This window comes from Carya illinoinensis, chromosome 8 (assembly GCF_018687715.1).
Source record: "Carya illinoinensis cultivar Pawnee chromosome 8, C.illinoinensisPawnee_v1, whole genome shotgun sequence".
Taxonomy (NCBI): Eukaryota; Viridiplantae; Streptophyta; class Magnoliopsida; order Fagales; family Juglandaceae; genus Carya; species Carya illinoinensis.
This window is the reverse complement of record NC_056759.1, coordinates 22,252,415-22,267,991: the sequence shown is the minus strand read 5'-3', so window position 1 is coordinate 22,267,991 and position 15,577 is coordinate 22,252,415. Positions and strand designations below refer to the sequence as shown.

General features: G+C 33.5%; 1 protein-coding gene across 3 annotated transcripts; it reads right to left on the bottom strand.

The window, feature by feature from the left end:
- Positions 1 to 3,169: 3,169 nt before the first annotated feature.
- Positions 3,170 to 10,316, bottom strand: LOC122319148 (flavin mononucleotide hydrolase 1, chloroplatic). 3 transcript variants are annotated; one of them, XM_043137085.1, is made up of 8 exons: positions 9,878 to 10,316; positions 8,600 to 8,675; positions 7,296 to 7,347; positions 7,215 to 7,221; positions 5,093 to 5,230; positions 4,946 to 5,016; positions 4,044 to 4,131; positions 3,170 to 3,457 (listed from the first exon to the last, which is right to left on the bottom strand). In XM_043137085.1, exons 1-8 carry the CDS (start codon positions 10,180 to 10,182, stop codon positions 3,325 to 3,327), a joined length of 870 nt encoding a protein of 289 aa, XP_042993019.1. In that variant the 5' UTR covers positions 10,183 to 10,316; the 3' UTR covers positions 3,170 to 3,324. The 3 variants fall into 3 exon arrangements, with proteins under 3 accessions (XP_042993019.1, XP_042993021.1, XP_042993022.1); XM_043137087.1 differs by lacking the exon at positions 7,215 to 7,221 and having other exon boundaries at positions 5,093 to 5,207; positions 9,878 to 10,312; XM_043137088.1 differs by lacking the exons at positions 5,093 to 5,230; positions 7,215 to 7,221 and having other exon boundaries at positions 4,946 to 5,032; positions 9,878 to 10,314.
- Between the last annotated feature and the right edge of the window lie 5,261 nt (positions 10,317 to 15,577).

Genomic DNA, 15,577 nt, shown 5'->3' with positions numbered 1-15,577 from the left:
CAGGCAAACTAGCCTCAAACCATTAACTCTTCCCCACATGCACCTCTCAAGCATGCAGGTTTTCATTTTATACGCCTGATAGCTAGCTCCTCCCAGCCAAAACGGTCGGAGACACTAGACTGGGTCATGGTTTTCAAACCACCCAAAACTATGGCCATCCGTAGCCGAGCTCCTCCACCACTTTCGTGTAAAATCTCTCCGCCCAAACTGCGTGATATGTTGTGGTTAAGGACTTCGGTAACCCGGCCTGGTAATGGCCTTTCATCCCATCAAATCCACAACCAACAGCTATTATTAATGTTCTAAAAAGCAAAACCACCCATAAACACCACCCTATACCTAACTGGAAAAGAGAGACGGGAGGGAGGAGCCGAGGCTCCCACCTCCTTCTTAACAGTTTTCTTGATCTTGTTCCCCAGAGAGAAGGGAGAGTTTTTCTCACTTTTACTTGCTACTTTTTATTGTTCCTATACTTGAATATGTATAATAGTGATATTATGATGTGTACATATACTAAACTATTAGTTTATTTAATTATATAAATATATACTAGTATAGTATTGAATTTATTATAGTATATTAGTCAATTTATATTATAGTATAAATATATTATTTTATAATGCATAATACATATTAGTATAGTATTGAATTTAACTATATAAATTATATGCTTTCAATATGAGTATATATGATTACTATAAAAATAATATTTATTTTTATAATCTATGGATATTAGTACGTATAGGAGTCAGAGACTCAAAGGTATAAGTCAAAGTGGAGGTTAGTGTGGAGTCAGAGGCTAGAGTCAAAGGCGGAGGTCGAATATCGGAGAATGATTCGGTCAAGAAACAAACAAATTCAGCTCAACTCCAATTAAAAATACAGAAAAAAAAAAAAAAAAAAACTCCGACTCCAATTTCAAGACTATAGAGTTAATACAAAGCCAAATTTTTAAATTTTTGCACAGCCATACGATTACTAGTTTATAGAATTATGGATTGATCTTTTTGACTAGAGGTATAACGAGTCTAGTTTGATCTCATTTTATATAAATTTTGAGACTAAACTGATATATACCGATTTTGCATTTTCAAGAACCGATCCTAAATTGTTTATCTTTTTAAACCGATACTTCTAGTTTTACCAGTTCTAGTTCGGCTCGGTCTAATTTTTCGATTTTAATCAAGTGTCAATATCATAAAAAAATATAATTTTCTAATGTATATAATTAATTAAAGTAAAATATAATTAATATATTAATGTATATTAGTATTACTAATGTATTATGTATTTATCAAAAGGAATATATTGAGAATTTATTAGGCCACAAAATGTAATTAATATATATATATTATATGAATAACATATGATCAAACAAATATTTATATTTAAGATTAAAATTTTCTGTTATAAATTATAATATAAAATTATTCATATATAATTATATATATTATATACAAAAATTATATATATAAAATATTTTATATAATATTAAAAAATAATTATATATATATATATTTTATAAACCAGTCTGGTTCGGTCCCGGAAAGCCAAGAACCGAAATTGGACCAATTTAACCAATTTAACATATAAAAACTGGTTCCAGACTAGTTCGAACCGGTTTTTCAATTTTCTAGTTTAAATTTTCACCCATATCCTTCATTAATACACCGCAATTTACAAAAAATAATTTTGAACACTGGTACCCGAAGTCCGAACACTTCTCCCCATCCAATTTCTCGCCAGTGAACACAACATGGCATGATCTAGTGCCATGGATGGTGCATTCATCTACTTGAACTGTGATGTTTTCTTATTTCGTTTATCAATGTATCTCTTCATATTTGCCGAGACCAATAGGAAAAAGAAAGAAAAGAAATGACAGATTAGCGCAGCCAATTTCTATTGATTTTGTTTTATTTTTATTTTTTAATAAGGCATAAAATTGTTTTGCATGATATGTAAACGATGGTAGGAATGTATTGAAAGATGATAAATTCTGGGTGCAGGCCTTGTTTGGGATCGCTCACGCACGGGGATGGTTTCATCCACAAAGTCCCCTCCCCCTCCCCCTCCCCCTTCCCATCAAAAACCCTCCAATGCCAGAATCTCTCTCTCTCTCTCTCTCTCTCTAGATTTCTTCTTCGTCAGGATTTAAGGTCACTTTGATTTTCATAGGAAATGAAATTCACTTTCTGCAGGATTTCTCTTTGTCAGCATCAATCTGTCTATATAATTTTTTTTTTTTTTTTGATAAATACATCTGTCTATATAATAGATTACTCAAGGGGGAGACCCATCCAAAAAGCAAATGTAAGGTTACTGGAAATAACGTGGGTGTTTTTAGACTAGGAAATTAAGTGGATGAAAAACATGAAAATTCCTGTGTTTTTCGTACTTTTCTTTTCTCACATTTAACCAATCCTCTCACGAATTTTACTCTCACCTTTCGTGGCAGGCACTGTCCTTCTAGTACCAAGGCAAGGCTCCATAACACTTTCAATAGCCGGAAAATTCTGGGTGCACACTGCTATTACACTATTTTTTCAAAGTTGAAGACTACTTCACAGAGAACAAATAGCATAGCTTAATCAAAATGGGGTGGGAAGGGAAGTAAAAGATATCTAAAAGAAAGTTGATTAAAAAAACTTAGTTTGTTCAGAGAGTTTATGTTGTCGGCGGCAGAAAGTGGTGGAGGAGAAGCTGACGCCGACTGTGGCGGACCAAACTCGAAGAGTGGCTGACGGCGTTGGAGTTCCACACAACGTTGGCTCTATCGCTGGAGGGATCTGAGAATTCCATCTGGAGGGAGGGAAATATGCTATGGGCAGTTTTGACATTTGACCATAATTTGAAGATTAAATGACCAAAAGCCCCATTCGTCCGCACGCAGTCCCTCAACGGGGACTGTAAGTAGCGTGCTCTTGAAGGATTTGCATCCTATCAATTTCAGAAGTATAATTACTCGTTACTCGTTGAAAAAATCTACACAACCTCCCAACACTCCAACATCCCATCTTTTTTTAATTTTTTAATATTTTTTTTTAAATTTATTCTTTTTCAATTAATTTAATTAATTTATTCATTATTTATATATTAAATATTTGATAAAAAATAAAATAATAAAAATTAAAAAAAATGTGGGGTGTTGGAGTGTTGGGAGGTTGTGTAGCAAAACCCTTACTCGTTATACTCATCTCTTAATAGATTAACTGTACCCTATATAGTCTATAAAAAACCAAAACTAATGTAACAGTAGGAACAAATCAAGTTATTAGAATCATGAGTACTGAGAAATCAGGTGTGTTCCTTTGCAAACTTGGGCTAGTACTGACGGTGATTTTCTTCTACTGAGAAGTCAATTCCCATCGAGGAGAGATCTTGAAGCAGTAAATTTGTGTTCTTGAAATGTAGACTAACAATGCCGACTTCTGCAGCGGCTTCTACATTTTTCAACCTGTGACAGACCCATCATGGAAATTGAGAAAATAATCAAATTTGGTTTTGTACAATGACTCTTGTGACGGGAAGCATTAAGAATACCATAAAATATAAATTTGCATATTCCCATTGGTCAAAACAAGGAAACAGAATATAGGGCGTGTGGATAAGACTAGTAGTATACAAGAATTTCTTGCACGAAAAAGACCCATAAATTGAACCCAAACTTCAATCATTCTCTGCTGTCTTGCATGCAGAGAAAATGTAGGATATAGTTGTTCGAGAAGAGAAAATTTATGCAAACTATTTGTTGCAAAATTAAATCTCCTATCCAATGGCAATTTGATATGTCCTACCATGAGTTCAGCTAGGTGACAGGACTAAAACGGTTTATACCCGACTGCTCCCTGATGGCCTATCAGTCAGACAAACTATAATAATCCTAGTTAGTTCCCGAACACCAAAACATCACAATCCCTTCATATGATTTTGATCATACAAAAGATTGAGACGAGAATAACCAAAGCACACCAAATGTATGTAAAAGTAGTTATCCCATCATGAAAACAGTCCAACACTGAAAAAAATATCAAGAATACAACCTATCATCGATGAAGATACAGTTTTCCGAATTAACTTCAAGCTGGCTCAAAACATCCAAATAGAAATCAGGATCAGGCTTCCTCTTTCCTGAAACATATGGTAAAAAGGATCATTCTCACAATTGATGGCAATGTCCATGTAGTAGGTGTCCTGCTCTCTTCATATATGAACATCGATGATTCTACACGGAGAAAATCTTTTGCTTTGGAGTCTTGGATTAAACCAGATCAGCCTCAAAGGATAACAAAAATCCTTCATCTTAATAAGTGGAAAATTTTATTTACAATTATTCACTTTTTTGGAGCAACTATTTTTCTTTGCAACTCTGAAGTTGATATTTTTTTATAGGTATCTTAAAATTATGTTTTTCTTCGACACAAATTAGACAATAATAATATGCTTATTACAATACACACTGCAGACTTTATGTCAAGTGAATTCATATATATAAGTATAATAATATACTTAACCTGATGCTTATCCAATAAAAACGGAAATAGTAATAATAATTAGGAAAATAATAAACATGCAACCATTTACACAACCATTTTCATAACCATGTTTTAAATGAAGGGTGTTTTTGTAAAATAACCTAAAAACTATTATAAAAGTTTCGTCATTTTACCAAAATACTCCTATTTTAAAATATAGCCGTGAAAAGGGTTGTGTGTATCATCACACTTACAATGATAATAATAATGATGATAGTAATATTAACAACAATAATAATAATTCACTCAACATGGTAGCATTCGATGTAGACACATGCTTCATGCATTATTCACCCATACAGTCAACACACGAGAGAGAGAGAGAGAGAGAGAGAGAGAGAGAGAGAGAGAGAGAGAGAGAGAGAGAGAGAGAGAGAGAGAGAGAGAGAGAGCCAAACCATTGCACATACCATTTATACATGAACAAAATGTCCATGACAAATATCTTGAAACTTTTAACTTGTCCTCAATCATTTCGTACCTACAAAACAAGATTTCTTGAAAAGATAACCCTCTTAAAATGGTTATAAAATCACTAAATAAATATCTTATCGCACCAGATTGGGTAGTTTGTGAAAGCGTGAATTTCATATTTGTTTTGTTTTAATGCGTGAAGCAATTCTTCAACACCTTCAATGTAGGAATATCCCCTTCTCATACAATTTTTCATACCTATGACAACATATGAACGTGACCTTCACAATATCAGCAAGAGTGTTAATAATATGCAGCATGTTCTAGGAGTATGCAATTTAAATTATTGACATAATAAAAAATGTGATTGCTCCTAAGTGGGTCTAAGAAATTCACACACCTAATGAGAATCTGCTCAAAGAGCATGTTGACAAGGAAAATTCACAAACCAACTGAGCTTGGTGATCGTCCAATCAAGTTACAGTCAATAACAAAAGGAAAAAGCGATTTGAGATAATCATAAAAGCAAATCTCATGATACATAAAACTTTCAATAACCTGGGAAGCAATACATATTCAACAATCACCTCTCGACCGAGACAAATTCAAAAGGGAATTAGATGTGGTACTCTTCTCAGAAACAAAGGGTGGAAAACACTTCTTGCAAATTCATGCTCATTCAAACATGTTGACCTTCAAAGGATGCATTAATAAAACAATAATTTCGTAAGACCTACCCAATCCCAACTATTAAAATAATCTTTCTGATAGGTAACAATTTGAGAAACTATGGCATATTTTCAGGATATGTTTTTAACAGTTTTATAACCAAACTAAAAGACACTTTCAAATAATATTTCCTTGAACAGCTTTCTGAAGCAACAAAATTGTATAGTGTTCGATTGACAATTGTATGATGTCCTAGTGTTTCATACTCCCACTATGTAAAATCAGGGGGAAGAGTTATAAAATATTATTGGAGCACGCTGTTGTGCAAAACACTTCAATACTAATTGTATCACTATACCATTCTAGATTACATTAACACACACACACACACACAGACATATTTGTATATATATATTTCGATGGAAAAGGATACAGGCTTGATTTAGCAATGGAGACCATTGTCGCTAGGAGTCTTTCCCCCTTCCTCTATGTTTCCATTGCAAGGGAGGGTAGAGACCCTTGTCGCTGGGGTGGATTCCTGAGAGGAGTTGAAGGGTGGATCCCCCCCTCCCCTGCAACCCCAAAAACAATTCGAACCCTAATGGCCCTCTCAAGGCATTTTTTGTGTTTTCTTTTTATTATTATTATTTTTTTATGTAGATCTAGTGGAGTGGACACATGCCAAGATTTTATTGGGCATCTTGATGATTTTGAGAAAAACTGGTTATCTTGAAACCATTAACCAAAGAAATAGTTAGATGGACTCTTTACCCACAAGCTGTAAAGAGTTTTACACTTGTGTTTTTAGCTTTAAACCTCTACAAAAATTGACACATTGTAATTCAAACTACAAGGAAATGACAAATAGCACTCTTTGTTCAAGTAGGAACACTAAGATGGCGAAAAACAGGTTACATGGTAAAATCTTAACGGAAGTGCTATTCATAAAATAAAATAAAAATCTTAACGGAAGTGCTATTTGATAATAAGTGGGGTAGTTGGAGAGTAACACTGTCAGTTTCTAGAAAAGTGTGAAACAACTAAAAAATTTATGGGTGAAAACATATTTAACAAAATAAAAAATAAAAAAACAGAAACTAATACATCCAAATGTAACTCCTTGTTTTCATTTCCCATTCAAAATTTTGAAAACCAATAAAAACAAAACAACAAAAGTCAGTCCCAAACAATCATGTTATTTTTAAACTTATCCTACTATTTTTGGGAGTTTATATGTACTTCTTTTGACATTTCTACCTTCAATTACACATCTTTAGGGTATTGCTTTGTTTTCTTGTATACTTAGGTCTCACATTTATCAATAAAATTTTCAAATTGCATGCCAAAAAGATTTTATGGAGGCCAGAAAACTATCAATTACAACATGCACAAGATTTCATGGAGGGGCAAGGAAAGAGTGAACCAAAATACAATGAGGTTCCATATATAATTTTCAATACTCATAAACAAGTGTAACCACATATAGTTTACAATTTGTACCACACTTTATACTGAAAGTCGAGGTGGCATCACTGGTAAACCACCTCCTTGCCCTACCACCCCAAATATTTAGCATTGTTCTAGTCACATACGTACTGTAAATCTGTAATAAAGAACGATGAAATCAAAACAAAAGTGGTGATTGCTGCAAAGTAGAAAAGAAATATTCTCACCAACCTTCTAAATCGAAAGATCTGCCATCTTTAAAAAATATTCTGGAAAGCTCCACCTATATTTTGTAGTAATAAAGATTATTATGAAGTACATAGAAAATTCAAGAATACGTACAAAAATATCAGGCAAATCTCCTGAAAAAATATATGGAAAAGAATCACCATCCTAAGCATAAGGAAGTAGGTAATATGCAAAACGAATAGCTTTTTTCATAACATTGATGCATACATCAGCAGTAAAAAGTTAAAGATATAATGAAAGCTAGATCAAATATTGGATTTTCTCTATTTTCATCTACAATTGACAAAAAATGGCTATAATGTACCTTTATGAACCTTCAAAAGCACTGCTTAGGTTGAGATGGTGGAGATAGGGAAATAAATATAGTCTGATGAGAATGTTCGATGGGAGAACTTGGGAATTTTTTCTTTAATACTTTGTGTTTTTGGGATAAGGCTCTTGTATTGAATAATCTTCATATTTGTTTTTAGACTTTTCTAGTTTCTAGCTTGTATTTAGGTGTTTTTTCTTGTATACTTCCTATGTACTTGGGCTATGCCTATTCACTAGGTAATAAGATTATCTCCATTCAATACGAGAGCCTAATTCTCTTATTACTTATCAAAAAATATATAGTCTGAAGAGAATTAAGTGGCCACATCAACTCACAATTAGATGTTGTGTTAGATAAAGGGTAAGAGTAACTTATTCCATAAAGCTAAAAAGACAGTATTACATGGACTCCTCATTCATATTTGAATTTATTATCCAAATGTTAATACATTAGTGCCGTTCTTAGATCCATTTCGACATCTTCACCTGCATTGAAAGTATTGACAAAACTAGTTTTTTCGGTGCTTTGATGTTGCAGATTAGGCAATGGTTTTTTCTGTGATTATATCTAAAGCCACAATCAAAGAAACCCAAGCAAACGTTAAATGTCCTAAAAAATTAAAATATATATATCACCCAGATTTGTAGTGTGTGTGAACAGAAGTTATAATTCCAAGAAATCTTCAATATGAAGAGCCTAATCGCACACTGTCCTATTGTGCCACCCCCCCCCCCCCCCCCCCCCCCCCCCGTGGAAAAAAAAACACCAAAACAAAACCCCACAAAACAGCCTACTGTATGCTTCTTTTCCTTTAGAACTTACTACAAATGCAACAACAAGAAATAAAGTATAAAGATCATTTCAACAAGAATGGGAGTCTTATTTTTATACAAATCACTAATGATGGGTGTATGTGGTAGTGAAGATCTTAAAAACCATACTTTTCTAAACCAATGACCAGTTATGAGCATACCTCATCAATCATCCCCTTCTCAAACTCAATCCATGCAGTCGGGTGCTTGCATTCTATAAGTTCCTTCAATGACATTCTGAGCATAAAATCTGAATCTGATTATCTTAGTAATGGTATAAACAAATTAATCAAAAATTTTTGGAAGAATTCATCGAAGAGAAAAAAGAGTGCTTTTAACCTCAGGGTGTGAAAACGATTATGTGTCAGGTTCTTCTTAGAAGCCTATAAAGTCTGTTAGCATCTTAACTCAAATGAGTTACAACATGTAATACCCAGTACCCATGATTCCAGTAAATTATTTGGGTTGTGATTATTGCCGTGGATGATTAATGTCACTGCTCTTACCATTAACAGTTATGCATATTCTTTTCATAGTCACAAAACTATTCTGTTGTAATTTATGCACTTATTTTTGCCTTACCACTAGAGGGATAACTGTCAAACATTTCATTTTATGAGGCCCTCTGATATTTTGTGGTAGCTCTACAAATCCATTAAAGCACATAAGGATCTATAAGAAGTTTTTGGCTAAATCCATAGGGGCTGGAGGAACTTCTCCGAAGTGAGCTTGGGGCCATGGAAATTGAAACTCCATTAGCCTCCAACGCCAATTTACAACAACTGAATTACACGATTTCAATACAAGACAATGAGAATCATGAAATGTAGAAAATGGCTAAAGTCCCTCTTATAAAAAGTCTAATGTCAGGCAAACAGATGAAATTGTATTCTTTATAAACTTCTAATAAAGTTTCTTTCATTCCCCAGAAAACATATTCAAGCTTATCTCCACTTCAAGCATGTATCCTCAAACAATAGAACGTTTATCTTTAATGGCTATAAATTTGGAGGAATGCTATCTCCCGGGAAAACGAGAAAGCCCTTTTGAATGAAGACATCGAAAACAATAACAAAAGCACATTTCCCTGGTGCATTTAAGGGCAGCTAAAACTTAACGATACTCAGCCAGGAAACTTCACTCGTATGGATTAAACATTCTTTTTTACGTAAGTAATGAATTCAACTTATTTTAGAAGAATTTTACGCGTTCATTGCACTCAATAACCATGTCTTCGAAAGTAAACCCGACCGATCCCATATTGGATCCCAAGAAAAGAATTAAAACTAATTATACAGAACCGAGTTTAGTATAAATCCCATTTGTCAGCCCAAAGAACAATGCATACAACATATTGTTTGAGCAACCAAATAGCAAAGAAGAAGAATCACCGGACTCCGGAAACGGGGTCAAAGAGAAAATTGAGTAAATTTGAGTACCCGAAGAAGGCAGGAACGTCGTGGTAAAAGGGATCGCGAACAAGGGTGTCCATGATGTCAAAGAGCAGTATAGGAAGCCTTCTACTAGTACTTCCAGCTGAGGCAGAGAGAGAGGCATTGGAGCGGACAATTAGGGACATTTTGGTTCGTTTAGGATATGGGTATGCTAGGGATGGAGAGGATTTTAGAAGGAAGGCGGAGACGTTTGGTACTCTAAACGTGAGAGCCATTATCAGAGAGGCAAAATGGGCTTGGTAGCCACATATAAACAACGTCAAAACTCCAATTGAATGAGGGAAACTCATTTTTTATTTTTTGATAAAACAAGGAAACTCGAATTTAGGTGGACTAAACAATCTATTATTCTGCTCTTTTCTCTCTCTCCTCCGTAAAGTTTTTCTCTGCTTGGCGAAAACCCATCGCCACATTCAGAGTGCTCTGTTCGCCGAGGGATTCTCACTCATTGAAGTTAGTATATTGTATCCGTTAATTTATTTATAAATATTTTATTTTGACGAGAGAATAAAAAATAATAATCTATTATTCTCACGAGACACTGGTGTCGATTTGTAATTTATATTTAGAAAAAGGAAAATGGTAGTATATTCTTGAATTTACATCCTTATTTTGTTCGTTTATATATTCAATTATTTTTTAATTTTTTATTTAATAATTAATAAAGTGAGTTTTAGTATATTGATGTATTTTTTATTTTTTAAAAAATATTTAAATATGTTGAAAAATGTAAAAAATAAAAGATAAAAAAAATAAAAAAGAAAATTTGTATTAGTAGGTGTTCAGCGGTCAAAGTTGGATAGCACACTAGCATTGCCTTTAGGAAAATGCTAGTCTTTCAGTGGCTTTTGTTGGAATTTTATTTTAATTTTTTGATTTAATGATAGTAGTTTTTAATAATGTTATGAATTTTTTTAATATTTAAAAATATTAAAAAAATGCATATGCAATTAAAAAAAAATCATAAATGAGATACACTAGTGAGAAGCCGAACTCCCCGCCATTGTTGCAAGTTTCGTACCGTATCAGCCAGTACAACGAGTATATGTCGTACCTGTCACTAGTTTGGTACAGAAATTATATCTGTTTCGTACCGATTTAAATACCGGCCATACCGATTAATATTTCGGCTTATACTGGCCTACGTACTGGCCAGTATTTTGGCCTTCACTCTTTTTTTCATTTCTTCTAACTACAAGCTTATTTTTTTACCTCTAATTCATACCAAGCTATTTATAATTTTTATATATGTGTATTTATATATAATTTATTCATATATAGACTATTATTTTAGAATATAATTAATATATATTTATATATATAATTTATTCATATATCGATTATCCCAAAACAGTATACGAAACGGTATCAGTATCAAAATATTTCGTTTCAATACCTTGACCAATACGACATCTGATATGATATTCAAAATATTGCTCTCAGCACCCTTATATTTAACTAGCTGGTAGAGCATTCGCATAAATTCTTAGTTAAGATTTAGCCACAAAAGCCATCTTTGACTATTCTATATAATCTATTTTCTATTAAGTATAGGTAAAGGTGGTAAGTCATATGGTATCATTTGGATTCATGTCAGATTGTTTGAGTTTAGATCTTGAAAGCGTAAATCTTAAACGAACTCAAATAACTATTTTTTTTTTTAAAATAGACTTCAATTCAATTCATGAATGAAGAAAGTTACAACTGTGACAAAAAAAATCTGAGTACAAATCCCGATTAATTAACCAACTACTTATCAGTTATAAGCCCCCCACACACAATTTTCATTGTGCTGGACACTATCTAAAAAACTTCTAAAACTCTCTAATGACACAGCTCTTCTGAGATGGAAGACTCTGTAAAAATAGAAGTGTCCATCTCGATTTGTCTATGAGAAAACAAACACATTCCACCTCCACCCTCCAAAGGAGGAGGGGGATCTTCCACCCTCATCCTCCAAAGGAGGATAGAGACTCACTACCCTTCTCCTCCAAAAGAGAAAAGAGAATTGCTATTTCAAATTATTCACGTAGCAGAATAGGAAATAAAACAAAACAAAACAATAAAACCTACACTCCCCACTTTGATCCCACTGTCCTACTACCCGTACATGACAGAGTAGCTAATAGAATACTACCCCAGCGCACTCTCCCTCCTACCTCATCCTACAACTGTCTCATATCAGCCTACATTCGGCGTGCAAAGCGAGCCAAACTTCAGAATATAACAAATTCCATAGGAAAGAACTGCTGCCATCGGATAGCACCATAAAACAGCCACCGAAAGCCACTTTATTTACAGACTAAACGAAAATTCAGAAAACTAAACAACAAAAACGGAAGGCTGCATCGCCTCCAGACTAAACAAAACCAGAAAATCAAACAGAATGAAAACTAAGCTATGAAAAGAACAAGCAAGACAGGAATAAAAAAAAACCAAAAAAAAGTAAAATTGTCTACACCGTCTTCGTCACCCCTTCCCCGACCACCATCCAAGAGAGAATCAGCCGTGAGCCACAGCCAGACTCCACCCCCGACAGACGCCTTAACCGCCCATGCACGATGGCCTGCAAATAGAAAAAAATCCTCTGTTTTCCATGGATAAAACAGAAGTCCTTAACCTCACCAGATTGCATCCCAACCCACAAACAAAACATCGTCTCCGAGAGCAAACCGCTTTGACGCCCCTATCGTCGTAAAACCTCTAGGCTCCGTCCCCTCAGCAGACCATTTCTTCGGACAAAACTAGCCCCAAACCATTAACTCTTCCCCACATGCACCTCTCAAGCATGCATGTTTTCATAATATGCCTGATAGCTAACTCCTCCCAGCCAAAACGATCAAAGACACTAGACTAGGTCATGGTTTTCAAACCACCCAAAACCATGGTCATCTGTAGCCGAGCTCCTCCACCACTTTTGTGTAAAATCTCTCCGCCCAAACTGCGTGATATGTTGTGGTTGAGGACTTCGGTAACCCAACCTGGTAATGGTCTTTCATCCCATCAAAGTCACGACCAACAGCTATTATTAATGTTCTAAAAAAAACAAAACCACTCACAAACACCACCCTATACCTAACTGGAAAAGAGAGATGTGAGGGAGGGAGGAGCTCCCCCCTCTTAACAGTTTTCTTGATCTTGTTCTCTCTCCTCCCCTCTTAACAGTTTTCTTGATCTTGTTCCCAAGAGAGAAGGGAGAGTTTCTCTCACTAAAACTCTCTATGTACGGTTTTGGAGTTTGCAACTCAAATAACTAATTAAATATTCATACTCGTACATTCAATAAATCTATTTAAAAACACAATTATCGTATGGTTTAAGTTATTACTATGCATGGATAAAAGATATAGTTTCTCCTTTAATACTTATTAATTAATAAAAATAAATAAAATTGACAACAAAGTATGAGTTTTTTATTTGAAATTTTATAGTGTCCAATGGATTTATATTTTTTTAACTTACCAAACATGACCTTAATTGTTTATTTTTTTTCATTTTCCATATAAGAGATAAGAAAGAGTAATTAAAATTAAAATTGACAACAAAGTATAAGGGTTGGTTTGGATTCAAAGATGAGATGAGATAGTTTTATATGAAAGATAAAAGTTAAATAAAATATTATTAGAATATTATTTTTTAATATTATTATTATTTTAGAATTTAAAAAAGTTGAATTAAGATTTAAAAAAATTGAATTATTTATTATATTTTATATGAAAATTTTAAAAAATTATAATAATGAGATGAGATAGAACATTTTTCGAATCTAAACAGGGTGATCCTATATAACTTTTCACCCATATTCACACTTTTTTATGTGACAAAATTTAAATAGTTTCATTTATTAGCTACTTAAATAGCAGGTGCTTACGATATGATAGGTCAACAAGTGTGACTGATGATTAAAAATTTTGAATAGAAAAAGAGAAGAAGCATTTTTTTTTTTTTTAAGAAGAATGATCTTTTATTGTTTATTTCATCTCTTAATTGAGTAATATTTACTAACTTGAGAAATCCAAAATGAATACTCAATTAGTAAACGTTTTTAATTTTCAATTTAATTATTCAAAAACTGACAAATAAATAGGAATATTAAAAATATCATGTGCCATAAAATACTTTGGGAATAATGAAACTATTTTCTTTTCAAAATACACATCTTTTTATATGATCGTTATTTCTATCGGTCAGTTTTATGTAATAGCCATTTTTATCTAATGGTAATTTTAAATACACATCAAGTAGTCAGAAGAGATTGTAAATTTAAATTTATTTATTTACAAATAAAAATATATTTTAATAATATAAATGGAGAATTATATAGATTCCTAGAAGTTAAGATTAAAGAAAAAAAAAAGATAAAATAAAGATTCAATAATATGAGATGAGGAAGTGGAGGAGTGAGTAAAGAAGAAAAAAAATTTAGAACTATAGCATCGAACAAATTTGTTAGATAATACAGCACAAAGTTAAATGTAGCCATATTTTATATATACCAATGTTAAAGGAATTTGATACTTTTTTTTCCCCTAAAATTAACCTTAGTATGTATTATACACATGCCAACTACTTGGAATGTTATTTATGTAATCCTCATCACAAGTATAACGCTAGTGATGCTACAACCCCACTGGAGTCCTAGACTCAAATGGACTCGCAATAAATAAAATCTCAAGTGAGTCTCTCTAAAAGGGAAAAAGAAGGCCATGTGTAGACTCGGGCAGTGCAAAAATCCAACTCAACTCCATTGCATATATAGTTTGATAGAATGGAGTTGGAGTTAGAGGTTTTTTATATTTAGAGTCGGAGTCGGAGTTGAATTTGCTGTTTGACCAACTCCATTCTGACCTTAGTTTTGAAAACCATTCTATTTTAGCCAGAATGGCCGGAATTTGCCTTACTTGAATAGTAATTGAAACGGTGACTAGATATTTTGTACCAGGTTAAATTCGATTGTTTGTGTATTTTGAATAATTCTGGCCATAACAACTATTTTGGTCTAAAATTTAAGTCGTGATTTTTTTTGTAATTATCTTAAATCTCCTAGCATATCTATAATTTACCTCATTTTCTTATTTCCTTTCACCGATTTCTTTTTTGATTTCTTTCTTCCCCTTCTCCTTAGATTTCTTTTTTGATTTCTTTCTTCCCCTTCTCCTTATGAACTCAAGTCTTAGACTCGAAAATCAAAAACAGATCAAGCCCTAAGTTTTTATATGTGACTGTCACCTTGTAACACACCTCAAGGATCCTAGAGAAAAATTGGGATTCTTTTGCTCTTTCGAGGAGAGCACCTCCAGAAAGTTCATGGTAGAGAGAGAGAGAGAGAGAGAGAGAGAGAGATTGAAAATGATAAAAAGTTTGTATTAGCATTCAGAATCGTTCCTATAGAGACTCTGCCAGCCTATATTGTGTTAGAATCCTTCTAACGAAAAATAACATAGCAAATAGATATTCAGGCCATGGGCCTTCATCGACCAAAACAAGGCTCAGACCAGTTCTTAAGCATAAAAGAAAATACAAGCATAACAGGCCCAAGACATGCCCTTGACCTAGCACTCATAAAACAAGTAAATACTCTAAGAATTTAATCTGCCCAGCCCAACTTGATAGCTTGAGAGTCCAGTTGCCTCCACAACTCAGTCCACGCAAATCTTCAATTGAAGTTAAAGTGAAACACGCAAG

Coding starts and splice junctions, on each gene's coding strand:
- LOC122319148 (XM_043137085.1), bottom strand. CDS start 10,182: ATGAGTTTCCCTCATTCAATTGGAGTTTTGACGTTGTTTATATGTGGC. Junction 7,348..8,599: donor AGAAGGGGATGATTGATGAG/GTATGCTCATAA, acceptor TACAAAATATAG/GTGGAGCTTTCCAGAATATT. Junction 4,132..4,945: donor ATTTTGTTCATGTATAAATG/GTATGTGCAATG, acceptor CATATGTTTCAG/GAAAGAGGAAGCCTGATCCT.